The 16,504-nt window shown below is 43.0% G+C and overlaps 1 protein-coding gene across 1 annotated transcript in view; it reads left to right on the top strand.

Moving 5' to 3' along the window:
* Positions 1-16,504, top strand: part of CSE1L (chromosome segregation 1 like) — a 1,337,268-nt gene that overhangs the window by 1,144,077 nt on the left and 176,687 nt on the right. Inside the window, exon 21 of the mRNA XM_044088970.1 lies at positions 4,841-4,987. Within this exon, the coding sequence (XP_043944905.1) occupies positions 4,841-4,987 (147 nt within the window). The remainder of the gene's footprint in view (positions 1-4,840; positions 4,988-16,504) is intronic.

Here is a 16,504-nt window from a genome sequence, read left to right as displayed (position 1 = left end):
TTTACATTTTACTGGTGGTGATTTTCCCACCATAGCTTAGCTCCCTTTTGGGGGGGGGGGGGCTCCTGACATTTGGGGCAAAAAAAAAAAAACTAATGTGATGGGGTCTGCTGCCTGTTTTTATATCCCTGACGACTTGCCGTCAGCCCTGGAGCGACAACAACCGACGCAGAAATACGAAATCTCTGGTATTTAGGCCGACTGAGGGCTACCTGCCGGCAGATAACCCAAGTGTGATGACTGCAACAGTGAATACACTCTAACATCTACATTTATGTTGTGTACACAACTGTACTTTTCCTTTTCTGGTTCGAAAATATGCAAACCAGTATCTAAAGAGACTTTGGCCAAGTGGTTGACTGACTGTATTACCTTTGTTTATTTAAAAAAAAAAAAAAAAAAGGATTTGCCTTTACTGAAGCCTCCAATATTCCATCCCACGAGGTCTGTGGCAATTTCCTCTGCCTTTGTGTAGAACTTCCTTGGATGATTACGCAGCTGCAACATTGGCTAATCCTTGTACCTTTATTGCTCATTTCAAATTAGATCTGGTCTCTAATGGAATAGAAATTTTTGTCTCAGCTGTACTTCATAATATCCTTTCTTAGTGTCCTCCTAGGATTTAGGTAGCTGGGGTCTCTGTCCCACCTGTTGAGTGAATGAAAATGACAACATCAGAAAGTTATGTACTCTGACAACGCAATTAAAATGTTTTCATATTTTCATTCTTCCTGGCTGGGGCATTGTAGGTAAAAGGGGGAGTTTGAGAGTTCCAAGTGTTGCAGTCCGGAAGAAGCGGCAGAGTCCGATCCAAGGACCAGATCTGAGCCCAGCTGTTGAATGAAAACGGACAACACAGATGGAACGTTATGGGGAGTACATAACTTTTTTCCCCAGAATGTTGGTCCTGCATTTCTTCCTTCCAGTGATACTCCCAAAAGCTTTTTTTGGTGATATTGAATGTAAAGCATGCTTACTTTCATATTCCAATTTATTCCACATGTAAAAAATATAAGGTTTTGTCTCTTCATATCACTTTTTCTACATTACCCTTTGGTATTTCAGCCACCTTGTGATGACCTGTCTTGCCCTGCAAGAAGGAATTTTTGGATCAGTCAGATTTCAGTCAACCCAGGAGTGCAGTTTCTGGTTCCTACAACTTGCTAAGAACTGTTTGTATATGCTCCATATCTGGCATGGTTAGCTTGTTTCAAGATCATCAGAGTCCAGGAGTTTTGGTCATCCAAAGAGAGGAAGGACCATATAAATACTAAGAAAATGGCACTTCAATCCCTACATTGTCTGGATTTGTGGTCCTCATCAGATTTATATGGGCAGCACCACATTATTTGTTATGTAAGGAAGCAGGGGGAAGCCAAGTCTTACCTGTTCTGCAGACTAGCCTTGATTGCTTGCTTGAGAGACAGCAATTTAGTTCAAAGTCTTTCTTGAGACTGTTTTCTTCCCATCTGAATGTAAAACTGTCAAGTCTTTTGAACAGATGCAGAGCAGACTATTAAAAGCGAGTACTAGAGGTCTTTCTGGACATGTCCATCAGTGTGCACTTCCCAGATAATTTTGCCTCTGCACACAGCAGGTAGCTAAAGCTGTTCTGTTCAAGGATGGCATGTCATCAGGCTTTGAGAACATACAAATCCCCTTTTTCTTGAACGGGAAAATTCCTCTTTGCCTGCTGTCTCCTTCCTGTAATTCCCCAAATCCTTCAAATCAAGGAAGACTAACAAATATAGTTTGACTCTGTTTTGGCCAAGACTGCATTGGCTCCTTCTCTTCCACTTGGCCAGAAGCAATCGTCACGTTAACTCACAGGGTGAACTTCCTCTCACAGAACAAAGGTCTCTTTCACCCCAACCTACAGAACTTAAATGTGTTACAATTTTAAGCTCGTTTAGGCACCATTGTTCTGTGCTTAAGGGTTTTACATGAGGTTAGAAATAGAAAACTACATGGAAATCTTGTTTCTAAATGGAAAATAGTTTCCTTATGGTGCTACAAAAATAATCTGGACTCTTGCTTATGTGAGCTGCTCCTTGCTGAACTGTTATTCTCTGGCAAGGGTGTCAGAGCTGCAAGCAGTGATGGCCATTCCACCCCTTTTCTGTTTCTGTACAGATATGGTTAGTTTTCATACTAAGTCTGTATGGCTAAGGTTGTTAATGATATCTCATTAAACCAGACCACAAACTTGCTACCTTTCCTTCTCCACAGAATAAAAGTGAATATTCCCTTACTTAGACTTGCAGCTCCCATTTTATTTAGATAAAGCAGTTTTGTCAGAAAATCTGACTGGCTTTTTTGTCTTTTTTCAAGACATGAACTTGTGTTCGATTTTGAAGCAAACAATTTCTAATTGACTTTTAAGGCTATTTCCTTTGCTTCTTTCCATGGCAAACCATAAGCATCCATTAAAGCACATTCCACTATAGCTGTAGCTTCTTTTGGGGCTTTCTTCAAAGATATGGATTCTAGAGTTAACCTTGAACTACTTACTTGGTCTTCTGTTCACACTAAACTTTGCAAGATTTAAGTATTTTCTAAGAATAGAGTTGTGTGTGTAAGCTGCGGTGGTGTAGCGGTAGCGTTGTCACCTCACAGCAAGAGGTCCTCCCATTCGATTCTCTGCTGGAGCACCTTCTGTGTGGAGTCTGCATGTCCTCTCCGCGGAGTGGCATTCGAAAGACATGCGTAGAATGTGCATGCCTTCGTTGAAGGTTGGGCTTCAAGCTGGCACCTCGGCACCGTAAAAATCTACTGCCAATCATTAGTGGACTGGAGTTCCGCTGTGGTGACCCCTAACCGGGAAAAGCTGAATGAAGAACAACAGAGCTGTGTTTGCAAGATCTATCCTTCATAGTGTTTTTGGACCATAGTTAATTTCAGCATCCCTTCTATTAAGTAGCTTTGGGAATCTACCATGTGTTAGTAATACTTCAACAGTGATCTAAGGAAAGATGTACTACAGTTGTGTTAGAACTTACTAGAACAGTAAATGTCTGGGTGATCACTGTTGCTATATTGCATCTCGCCCTCCTTCACTCTGTTCCTCTTGTTGGGCCAAGGTAGATTCTTATCCCTTCCTCTTTCCTTTTGACTTGTGCATGTATATAATTTTGCTTCAGTTTCTTGATCTGGGGGCAAGAAAGTTTGTGCTTGCGTGTCCTTATGTACCTTTAGACTCATTTGGGATGAGGTCATAATTTCAGTTTTACAGCGTGAAAGGAGGGCTTCCAAGCTTTGGTATTCCGACAGGATATCCCATCTGTTAGTAATACTGTAACAGTGATCAGACATCAACTGGTATGGTAAGTTCTTACACTTTTTGTACTTTTTCTGTACCTGAATCCTTCAAAGGTTTTGGTTGGATGGCTTGTTTGGTAGGCTTGGAAACTTTATTTCAACCACTTTGACCTAAGAGCAGTACTTTTGCCACTAAAGATCTTGTGGGGAGGAGCCTGCATCTGAAGCTTCTGGTTCTCCCAGATGACCATATTTTTCTGTGAGGTGTACACCCATCACTGGGAATGTGGCAGTGCCTCTGTCACATCTCTGAAATAGTGAGCAGACTGGAAAAATTCTTGGAGCTGCATTTTGGGGCTGAGCAGCCCATACTGTTTGGGGAGTGAAGCACTCTGTAAACTGTCCTCTCCCCATGTAATTGGTTCAGCAGGGCAAAAGGGGGGTGTTGGGGATGGATGTCTCCTGTGGCACTGAAAAAAGCTACGTACCTTCCTTTTCATTCTGCATCTTATCACAGAGCTCCGAAGTATAATTTCAGTCTAGACCAACTTGCTTCCATCCTGGGGACATGGAGACTTGAGTTTTGGAAGTCTGCCACTCTGCAGACCTCTGCTTTCATGCTTACACTGCTCTGGAATTGGATTTAGCAGTACTTGTTGCAGCCCTGTTAGATCAGCTTGCATGTGATATTAATTTGAGACCTCTGTATTATTTATGCCTTCATTATACCATAATTAGGACACTTTCACCTGTTTGCATCATGATTCTGAAGAGTAGGATTGTGGCCTGTTGCTGGCTGGTCAAAGCAGTTCCATAAAGTGCTGCATTTCTCTTCTGAGGGAAAACCCTCCTTTATAGTGGATCTGTACTGCATGCAGTCTTGTAGCTACCACTAACTGTCCACTGCCTATGAGAAATGGCAGTTTAATGCCAGTTTGTCATAATGAAGCTGGCTTTCTTTTTTTCTTATTTGGGATCTGTGGAACTGCTTATTTGAGATTTTAGTACCCTGAACAGAGCTGAATGAGATTGCAATGTTTTTCTTTTGTGTTTGACACTAATCTTATTTGTGGTGGGGTTCAACTGCGCTTGTTTTGAGAACTTATTTGACACTGAATTGGACTGATCCTGAAGGATTGATCCATCTATTTCTGAAACTGGGATGAAAGTGATCTTGGTGAGAGGCGAAAGTGCTCTAGATGGGTTAAAGTTGAATTTGATGTGAAGTAACCTTATTTTTGTCTGGTGGAAAGTATAGCAAACTCAAATGTTTTTATGGATGCGTAACTGGAACATTAGCTTAAGTGGCTTGTTTAATCTCACATGCCGCATTTTGGGGCAAAGGTACAAAAATGACATTTTGCCATTTGAGCTTAACTAAACATGCTATAATGTTTTATTTGCACTGATTATTTTTTTTTTCCGTTAATTTAAATTTAAGATGCATGTAAGTTGTAATTAAATTTGAATTTTTTTCTCAAATATAGTCCACCATTTCTTACTGGCTTGTTAGCTGAATTTAGTCAGCATGTGACACTTGTAGCAATAGTTACAGTAATTCCATATTTTTTTTTAATTGTAGGATGTTCGGGATGGTTTTGGAAAAAATATTCATTCCAGAAATACAGAAGGTTTCTGGTACAGTGGAGAAAAAGATTTGTGCAGTTGGAATCACAAAAATATTGACAGAGTGTCCAGCCATGATGGATACAGAATACACTAAACTTTGGTAAGTGTTTTCCTCAATAACTGAATCAATGGTAAATAGCCACTAATGCATGTTGATGTTTGGCCTAAGTTGTAAGGTGTCAGTGACTGAGATTGGCATTATCAAATTGGGTAGTTCCTTTTCACAAATGGCCATAAAGGACTTGATAATCATCAGCCTGTGTGTAAAACTGGGCATAGTCTGACTTAGTAGTTTAACTGTGGGGTCTTGTATGTGAAAGATTTGTAGATTGCACGTGGCTATTGCTGCTTTCAAGTAGATGAGATTTATTAAATTGTGAAACAGCTACGTTACTGAACATGTTCACTGGTGTAGCAGGTGTCTGCAAAGACTAATACTATTCTGACAAAATAGCAACAATGAACACCTAGATCTTTTCATTCTTGGTCAGCAGCTCCTTATTCTTTTATCTCTCCAATAGGGAATATTTGGAAGCAGGTACCTTCTCTGCCAAGTGCAACTTTTTCCTTTCAGCTGTTGTCTTTTTTTTTTAAGGGGGGGGTGAATATATATTTTGAGTACAGGGTACAAGAATGCATTGAGAAGAAGCTAGTTCACTGTGGAAAATTCCAAGTTATACCCCGGATGGTTGAAAGCTGTTTTTTTTTTATACATTAATAAACTGTATTGCCAATGCATTTGTGTTGAAAGGCTTTTGTATTTTGGTAGTTCAAGCTTACCAGGTGTATTTAAAGAGAGGAGTAGGTAGTTAGGAGCTATTTTACATTATTTTCAGCATATTGCTTCAAATACAGAAATCCAGCCACAACCCCTTTTCCCATTTTTAAACATGGGGGCGCAGGGTATCATCATACCTGCTGCAGTTCTTCCTTAGCACAATTCGCACCTGTGGCTGATTTGGTGTGGAATACACCTTTTACATCAGGTACGGGAATGTCTTTTTCAATAGGGAGGCCAGTAAAGAGGCACTGGTCTTGCATCAAGTATTCAAAGCTTTTGTCCAAATGCATGTCCCATTGATTTGAATGTGTTTACTGCACCCAGTTGCAGCACAAACACAATATTTTTTCATTGGTCATTTTTATGTTAAGCAGCAAATTTGTGTGTGGTAAGGCAAAACTACAATCTATCCATGAGGCTAAAGGCATAAGTAGTTTTTGAAAGAAGACTGAGAACGTGGTTTTGTAAGTTATGTTCTAGATAAAATACTGGGCTTGACCTGTCCAGCTGGAAGAGGGAAAATTGACATTTACAGCAATTATGCTGCTGGACTGTACCATACAGGACATATCATGATGAGCAAGAGCATAAAGATTTAATCAGGAGTATTTGATCTAGGGGTGTCTCTCTGTCCTCAAGTGCTAGATAAAGGGGTGTGACTTTTATGTGCGCATGCCCTTTAACAGTTGAAACTGTAGATGGAAATTGGTGTTGTATGGATAAAAGGATTCTTAAGGAGTCAAGCTTCATGGTAATTTGTGTACGTACCAACAGATTTTAGACAGTGAAACAATTCCTTTTCAGGAACTGGTAGCAATATGTATTGTGAATGGAGTACAGTGAGTTCCAGAGATGTGCAAGTGATCTAGAGTTTCATTTTCCAAGATTGCAAAGGTGGTGTAGGGTTTGTACCAGGGTTATGGGGCTGGTGAATATTTTGAAACCAGTACTTGGAGCTTGGCTCTCCAGTATACTCCAAGAAATGCAGTTCCAGCTCTACGACTTATAAAATATACATATCAGTCATGCATGTGTACTTGATAGCATGTTATTACGTACGCCATTGCTATTTTGGATTATTCCTGTTTCGAATGTCATTTGTGAGAATTCACATCCCTTGTTTTGGAGAATTATTAGAAGTTGCCAGTTTATTTAAAAATGTTTTTAAGAATTGATGAAAGCAGCAGGTAACACAATAGCAGAGTAGTAGTGGGAGTTTGCTCTTCCCTCAGGGGAAGTAAAGGATAAAACAGGGATAGAAGTCACTGTACATTAAGTACTTGGAGACACATTTGAAGGTGGGGGTGATAGGCTCATAGTCCTTGGTGCAGGTGGTACAAAATAGAGGACATTTATTTGTGTTGATTGTGTAAGTAAACTAGTCCACAGTCCCTTTTCAGACATTTGATGAATATGCTTCACCTCAAAAAATCTAGATCCCTCAGAACCACAAGGGCGGGAGACTTAAACCTTGACACGGTTATTAATAGAACATGCTGGGAGGGACAGATTCATCACCCAGAGACTCCCTATGGAACAAAACCCGTACATGTAGAGCAGAGCACTGGAGCACCTGGCCTTGTGGAGGAGAGATCTTGACCAATGGATGGGGATCGCAGATATAGATTACTTCAGTGTCACTGCTTGACAGAGGCACAAAATAATAGGCATAGTTTTTATTATTCAAACTAGGTGGGTGGCCAAATAACAATGTGGGTGGCTGCTAAATGCCCTTTGCGCAGATAGCCTAGTATGAACCTATAACCTGGACCACACTGACATAGACAATAACCAGTAAAAGATGCATTTTGGAATACAAAGAAAAAATATAGCCATTAAGGCTTTTGTCGAAGAGTGATGCCTAAAACACGACAAGGGGATAATGGTGAATAAGTGAAATGTTAAACAGCATTTACAAGAAAGCACAGAATCTGATGTCTATTTCATTATGCATCACGAACGGGTCTTTGGATCCAGCTCTGCCATTTCTTCCAGATGTACGATTTGAGCCTCAAGCTCCTTCCTCTCCCATGATACCTCACTCCTCTTCAAACCGTCAGATCTTGTTTGCCGCCTTCCAGCACGGACATTATTCCGAGCTTGCTTTCAGCTAAGTGAAAATTTTTCCTTTTTTCTTTAAGAATTTTAGATTTTTCTCTCGTAGTTGCCCTTTAACTTTGTTGTACCTATAACGTTAACCTCCCGTCCCCGTTAAGGTATTTTCCTGCTTTGTGAGTTTTCGCTGGCGTTTGGGTCCTTTCCTGCATTCAGTTTCTTTTCTTTAGATAAAAAAGAAAAAACTTTTCCTGTACTTTTTTGTTGTAGACTACTTAGTTCATAGTGTGCGTGTGTGAGTCGTGCTTGTGTGTCTACTGCCAGTATGTCTGACAAGCAGGACAAACCATATGACTTTGAGTAGGCATAACATTCCACACTCGGATGCCCACAAGAGGTGCATTTATTGCCTAGGTCCAGGGCACTTGGGTATTTGCTCGGCCTTCAATCCCTGGGCCAACACTGACAGGTAGAATAAACTTATTTCGAGAGGGCTTCTTCTGACTGGAGTCCAGACCCCTGTCCAAAAGTGTGCCCCCTCTGTTACTCCGAGGACATCGACTTCTGCTCCAGAGAAGCACAGGAGGCTTTCGGATCCAGGGGAGCCGGTGTTGGCCAAACCATCCTCTTTGCCAGACCCTCAGACCTTGTGTCCGAACAGCCAGTCGGAGCTGGTGGAGACCATACAGATCAGAGGTTCTGGAGCCATACTCCATACCAGAGCAAATCTCCCTCACCGGTTCAGACCATCTGGCCCAGGATGTCACTGGTTCAGTCTACCCATTCCTCAGTTTCCTCTAGATCCTCCGGCTGTCCCACTCCAGTATGGATTGGATGATGGGGAGTTTTTCTCAAATCCCAGATCCAGCTGGGGATTTTGCCTTCTCCGACCCATGCTGGATCTGTGAGAACTTTGACCGCGATACCCCAGCTGCTGCCTCTAATCTTTTGCTTTGGAGTTGCAGGACCAAGCACTCCCAAGTGGACCAGCACTAGAGCATGGGATATCCGTTTCTCGACTCTGATAGTGTCCCTGACCAGCTCAGCCAGAATTCTGTCTGAGCGGGTTCTGGATCAGAGACATAGGTGCCGCATCCTCAGGGTTGGCGTTTCTGACTATTTTTGGAGCAGTCACTTCCCCTGGGTGGTCTTAGCCTTCAACAGCTCAAGCCCAGTGTCTGATCCGTGATTACCTCGTCTTTCTCTTCCTTAGTGGCCTCCGCCTCTGGGGTTGGTGGAGGGCAGGTTCTCTCAGCAACAATGGTTTTCCAGGTAGCAGAGAGGGCTTTTTCTACACCACAAGACATGGTCCCTCTTCTGCCAGGTCCTACCTAATCCCCTGTGGATCACGGCTTTGCTCCCATCTTTCCAATCCATGGTTACCCCTTCTGGAGAGCCTACACCACAGCAAGGGGGTTCACCTGTCTTCCCCCAAGTACCCTGCTGAGGAGGTCCCTTGGAAGTGCCGGTGCATGAGGAAGCACCTGAACTTCCCTTTAGAGTCATTGACAGAGGAACACTGATTTTGACGATGGGAAGAGGCCCCCTGATTTCCACCCAATGATATTTAATTCAGGGATATCGTAGCAATTTTGAAACAAAAGGGTGGCTGGTCTTTCCAATCCCCTTCCAGTGAGGAGTCAGTGTTCCTGGAGGCATTTGGGACAGGCCATCTGCATCCTGGATGACCCCCCCCCCACACACACACACTTCCCCGGCAGACCAACTCACTGACCTTATCGCCTGCCGGTCTTAGGAGGAGTCTGACACCATGGAGCCAATTCTTCAATGGGCAGACAAATATCTTGGTGTACTAGCCCATCAAAATACAGGCACTCCAGGAGAGATCTGCACTTCAGGCTGGGGGCCAGTCATTACCAGTTTGGAGCACTGCCCTTTGGCCTCACAACTGCCCCCTGGGTGTTCACCAAATGCATGGCAGTGGTTGCAGCTCCCCTCTGTCTGCAAGAATTCCAGGAGTTCCCACGATTGGCTGCTAACAAGCACCCACAAGGCATCAACTACTTCAGGAAATTCAGGTTATGCTGTACCTGTTCCATTGCCTGGGAATCACAGTGAACATGGTGAAATCCCAAATTACCCTAAACCCTCCAACCCCCCCCCCCCCCCCTGCGAACACTGTGATCACGGATGCCTCCTGGTGGGGGGGCCAGTTTTAGGGAAGATGGTCCAAGGCACATGGTCCACCACAATGACCAAATTGCACATAAATGTACTGGAGATTAGGGCAGTTCTTCCCATGTCGCAAGTCTTTCAGGACTGCTCCCTCTGGGAACAGTTACAGTTCTGACAGTATGTTGGTGGTTTGGTACATCAACAAGCAGAGGGGAGCCTGTTCTTACCTGTTGTGCGGAGAGGCCATGAGGGTTTGGGAATGGGCAATCTCTTCAAACTGTTTTCTCACTGCAAGGCACATCCCAGGGGAATCCAGTGAGTTCCCATATGACAGAGCAACAGATGGCATAGGATGAAATTGAAGAGAATGTGCCACGGGAAGATGCTATAGAACTTTCTATAGAATGCCTACAGGAAATGGAAAACAAAAAATGTGCCCGCTAAGAGGAGAGTTGCTTGATTTAATAGAGATAGATGTATTAAGATAAATGAAAGACTGCCGACTATCAATAAAACCAAAAAAGTCAGAAGTTTTGATTAAAAAAAATAAAAGAATCAACACAGTAATTAGGACTATCCATAGAGATCCATGCGATATAACAAGTAAACAAGATATATTACTGTGCTGCTAAATTAATAACTGATAAAGTTCTACCCACAAGAACACTGGGTAGTGAAGGGAAAGAAGGGGAGAAATAGAATACCATCGTGGAAGTATCGAATAGAGAAAACTATAAAGTAATTAAGGCAAGAAGTGTCACTGTTAGAGTATGGAAGAGGGAACAGATAAACAAAAATACCAGGAAAGAAAGACTTGATAAAAGCAATGCACATTATTGGCACAGATCGGGATCTGTCTTGCAGTATCGCAAATAAACTAAAAATCTCAGCACAGGTAGAAAAACTTAAGATACAGATAAATATAAAGGAAAAGTTCAAAATAAGCAATCTATTGATGACCCAAAAATGTTTTTTTTATAGAGAATTGGGAAACAAGGTAAAAGGAATTGAAAGACCACCAAAAAAGAAAGATATATTTTGGAGAAGTATTTATGAAGATCCTGTGGAACATAAAGATGCTAAATGGATAGAAGTAAAACAGAGAATAAGAAGTTTAAAGATGCAGGATATGAAATGGGATGAAGTAACAGAGAAATTGGAACAAGGTTAAGAGAAGACTCTAATTGGAAAATCCCAGGCCCAGATGCAGTACCTAACTTCTAGTTAAAAGTATTAACTTCTTTGCACAAAGATTTAGCCACGAGTAAGAACCATTTGTATGCACACCCCAAACAGACACCAACCTGCCTAACAGGAAAAATATTCCTACTTGAGTGAACCTGCAAGCTCCCAGAAAAACTTGCCTTCCAACAAAGTATAACCTATACAGTGGAATTGATGCCGACAGTTTATAGTCATTCAGAAGAAAACTCAGTTATAGCAGTAGAACAAAAAGGCAATAGTACGGAACCGTGGAGAACCGTGGCATGAATTGACTACAAAAAAATCATTTGACAGTATCCCACATTCATGGATAAGAGTGCTTAAAATTGTATAGGATACACCCTACACTGATCATCTACATTACAGTGGCTATGAAACGGTGGCAGACCACTGTGCAATTAAGCCATAATAAAGGCTATCCCAGGAATAAAACTTCAAAGGGGGGATATTCCAGGGTGACTCAATGTCACCGCTGCTATTCTGTCTTGCCAGTCACCCATTAAGCTGTCTACTTAACAGCTTAAGCCATGACTAAAGTTTGGCTGCTAGAAAACAACCTAGTGTGAAAACTTCTGTTTAAAACTGTATAGCTCATCAGATGAGTAACTGAAAGCACAACTGCAAGTTGTCACCTTTTTCAGATATAAGAATGTGGTTTGGTCTTGATAAATGTGCAAAAGCATCCTTTAAAGCAGGAAAACTGCAGCACCAAGAAACCATCAGTTTGGGACAAGAATGTGATATAAAAGAACTTTAGCAGGAGGGAGTATAAATATTTGGGAACTGATGAAGGATCAACAATAAAACCTGAACAAATGCGAATAAAGCTTAGTAAGGAATACTGTATAAGACTTTATCTTAAACTGTGTTGACATCTAGAAACAAAATTCAAGCTATAAACCTATTTGCTCTTCTGTCCTAACTTAGTTTGAGTGATTGACTGGCCCCAAAACATGTATAGATTGGACAGGAAAACAAGAAGAATGCTTCATGCTCACCAAATGATTTATAAAAATCTGTGCATACCAAGATTATGTATTCTCATTCTGAAAGAGGGATGGGCCTCCTTGAAATTGATTACAAGTATAGATCTACAATCGTGAGACACCTGCTGACCTCACAGGACCCGAACATAGTGAAAGTTTCGAAACTTGAGACTAAATCTAAGATTACTTCTCTGCTTAGTCTAGCAGAAGCATATCTGCGTCAAGCAGGAATGGAAATCAAACCAGAAGTAGAAATCGGGCAGCAACTGAAGTTGCTAAGAAACAAGCGACAGAATACAAGGTGAAGGACTAGATGAGAAGGCAAGAAATGTGGAAAATGCATAAATATAGTTGCAAGTATAGAAAACGTCTGGAAGAACCTCGTGTTGATTAGGATCGAACACAATAATGGTTAAGGACAGGTGAAATCAAACCAAGAGATGAAAGGTTAATATTGTAGGCCCAAGATAGTGGGCTTACATGTTGGTTTACAAAGTCCATTGAACATGTGGGAGAAACAGCCAAATGTAGGATGTCCTTCAAGAATGCAACTGCAGTCATAACATGTGGGTTGTCCTGCCTCAGGCAGCCCTGCGTCGGCCGGATTCCAAAGTCTGGGTCCGACGTCGGCTGATGTCGCATTTCTCTCCGACGTCAGAGCGGCTGGAGTACATAAGCATCAGCCGACGACATTTTCTTCAGTCTTTCTTGCCACGGTGCCCGAAGCAGAAGCAGTTCGCAAGTGCCGGTCGGTCAGCTCCTGTATTCTACGATACCGAAGTCATCGAAAAAGCTAAGTACCCCGTTGGGGACCTTTTCTTGCCTCAGCCGATGTCAGAAATTACTGAAAAGGTTAACTATTGTCTTTTTTGTGGTAAATAAATACCTCATAAGGATTTCCACTCTTACTGCCTCCCTTGCCTGGGCCCAGACCACGGCGTCGCCTGTGTAGCCTGTGCTCGCTTCAACAAGCGCACTCTCAGGTGCCGGGCGGAGTTCGCTGAAGATTTTTCGGCGATAAATTTGTTTACACCATGCCGTCGGATCTTCCGACGTCGCAAACACCCAAAGCGAAAAGACCGGGACCGACATCCTCGGCCCGCCTACCACCGACTCCACGCCAAAACCTAGCGAGTGCTCCGGTTCCCTCTGAGACGGTCTCCACGCTCGAACCGAAGACACCGCATTTCTGATGACTCCGATTCCAGACATTACTCCTACGCCAGTTATAGACTTTCCTCCGGATACCGAAACCGAGGAAATGCCCGAGACCATTGCTGTAGACAAGGTCACTCCTGCACGTGGAGCTGCCAGGCTTCCTATGGCCATGTCTATTAAGGCCTACACTAGGGCTAAGGCAGCCAGCAAAACAAAGCATATTACTTCTAAATCCTTACCTCAGCCGACTCCGGAGACACAAATTATGTCCATGGCTGCTGATTTAATTTCCATGATTAGAGGTTCACAGGCCCATCCTGAGAGAGCATCCCAGCCTCCTCCTGATAAAGGCCCGGGTTGAACCCTCTGACCCTACTCCTTCAGATGAAGACTCTGAGGGCTCTGTCCACTCTGATAGCCAGGAAGAGCTCTTCCAGACTTATGAGGACTCGGATGCAGAAGATTCCATCCCATCGGCCTCCCCTCCTAAGGATATTTCTTTTGGGGAAGTTCTGCACACCATGAGGGAACATTTCAAGTGGCAGGGTCAGGAATATTCTGATTCTAGGAAATGCCTTAGGACTTTCCTTAAGAAGCCTCAGCACAGGCCCTTAGCTATTCCTCCTGTACTTGATGTTCTGGATGATTTGTATTCTGACTCTAGTGCTACCCCTGATTCTCTTCCTCCTGCTCCAGCCAAGCCAGACAGGTATTACAGGGTCCCAGAAACTCATTCCCATTTATTCAGGGCCCATTCCGCTGATTTGGAAACTATTTCACAGGGGCCTAAAGGAGTTTCAGCCTCCACCTCAAAAAATACTTTGCCCTCCAACAGGGAAGCAAGGTCATTAGAGAGATGCGGCAAAACGGTTTACACATCCACTACCTTATCTATGAGAGCTTTAAATTGCCCTTTTCATATGTTACAATATCAGGATTATCTCTTAGAAGATTTACAAAAAACATTAGCTTCTCCTGATCCTTTAGACAGGAAGACTTTGCAGGAAGCTGTACATAACACTCAGCAAGTAAGCAATCACTTCCTGCAGTGTGGATATGATGCACTGGAAGCTTCATGTAGGGCAGCTATGACAGGGGCAGTGATTCGCAGACATGCTTGGTTAAAAGATCAACCTCTACCAGATCATGTAAAAGCAAAACTTCTGGATGCACCTTTGGAAAAGAACAAGCTTTTTGGTGCAAATGCTAAGGATGTGTTAAAGACCATAGAAGAAAAAGCAAAATCAGTTCAGACTGTGAAAGATTGCCTCCAGGTTCAACCCCCCCAGATTCAGTAGGAATTGGCCTTCAAAAAACTGGTCCTTTCCTAATCCAGAAAAGTTTCAAAGGGGTAAGAACAGACGTGGCTGAGGAAGAGGCCAATACACAGAGGCCCTTACAGGGGATGACAATGGCAGCCAGGAAACCAAAGAAGTGACGCAGGAGTTTCACCTGCCCAACAACCACAAGCTCAATGACTTTCCTCTACTACCGCCTACCAGGGAACAACTAGAAGCTCCCTTGGGCGGGAAATTATCTCTGCAGAAAACTGGCCCATACTGACAAAGGACAAATGAATTTTGGACATTATAGACCAAGGGTACAGGTTTCATTTTCATACCTTACCAAGAAAACAAGGCATGCCAAACCTACCACAAAATCAAAGGGCAGAGGCTATCAAGCAAATCACTCTGCTGACTCGAATGAAAGAAATAGAAAGAGTTCCACAACAAGGACAAGAACAGGGGTTTTACTCAAGACTGTTCCTTGTTCCAAGAAAAGAATCTCAATGGAGACCAATACTGGACTTGTCCGCATTAAACACCTTTCTCATAGTACCAAAGTTCAAAATGCTGACTCTACAGCAACTCCTTCCCATGCTGGGCAAGGAGTCGTGGCTGATTACTCTGGACCTCAAGGAGGCATACCTGCATGTCCCTATCAGACACAGCTGCAGAAGATACCTCAGATTTCTTGCAGGGCCAGAGCATTATCAATTCTCAGCATTGCCATTTGGCTTATCTACTGCGCCCAGAGTATTTACAAAATGCCTGGCTTCAGTAATTGCTCATTGCAGGTTCCAGGGTATACAAATTTACCCGTACCTGGACGACTGCCTCATACAAGCGGACGACAAATTGATGTTGACAAAAAACCTAGATTATGTCATACGATTACTTCAAGCTGTGGGATACACAGTCAACTTCCAAAAGTCAAGACTGCAGCCATCCCAGCAAATAATCTTCTTAGGAGCCAAACTAGACACAGCCTCTCAGATGGCTTACCTGACAGAAGACAAGCAAGAGAAGTTAACTCATTACTTCAAAGGTTTAGCAAAACTCACCCAGATGACTGCAAGGAGATTCCTACAGGCCCTGGGTTACATGGCATCCTGCATTCTACTGGTTCCATTAGCAAAACTACACATGAGAAAGCTTCAATGGTACCTAAAAAGCATTTGGTCTCAACACAGCAACAACTTGGAGACAATCATACCACTCATTCCATGCCTACAAAAGGAATTCCTATGGTGGGCCTCGGTGAGCCAGGAAAACACAGGTATGTCATTCAAAAACCACAGATAACACAGACCATGACTACAGACGCCTCAGACCTTGGATGGGGCACATGGAAGGCAGGTGTATACAAGGACAATGGTCTCCAAAGGAAACACATCTGCATATAAACCAAAAGGAAATGCTGGCAGTAATGCATGCCATCGAGGCTTTTCAACACCAACTCCAGCAAGGCCATTTAATGATACGGACAGACAACACCACTGTGATGTGGTACATAAACAAGCAGGGGCACCCACTCTTACCCCTTTGCAGACTGACAATGCAGCTTTGGGAGAAATCACTGAGCCTAAACATCCAGTTACAATCCCAGTTTGTTCCAGGAAAAGACAATGTGTTGGCGGACAGCCTAAGCAGGAATTTCACAGATCCACACGAGTGGAGGTTACATCCGAAGGCCTTCAGACAACTCACTTGACGTGGGGCAAGCCAGAAGTGGACCTATTTGCCTCTCACCTCAACCATCTTCTACCAAAATTTTGCACAAGGACATACCATCCAAAAGCTTGGAAAATAGATGCCCTCATTCAACTGGAACTCCCTAGCAATCTATGCATTCCCACCTCTGCCACTGATGACCTCAGTATTACTAAAGATCAAAGCAGAGAAGCCCAAGGGAATCATAATAGCTCCGGATTGGCCAAGACAACACTGGTACCCACTACTATGGAGCATATGTCACACCAGGAGGTGGGCCCTCC

This window comes from Protopterus annectens, chromosome 12.part0 (genome assembly GCF_019279795.1).
Source record: "Protopterus annectens isolate FY-2018-M chromosome 12.part0, PAN1.0, whole genome shotgun sequence".
Taxonomy (NCBI): Eukaryota; Metazoa; Chordata; order Ceratodontiformes; family Protopteridae; genus Protopterus; species Protopterus annectens.
Note: the sequence above shows the minus strand (reverse complement) of the source record. Positions and strands in the feature narration are given on the sequence as shown.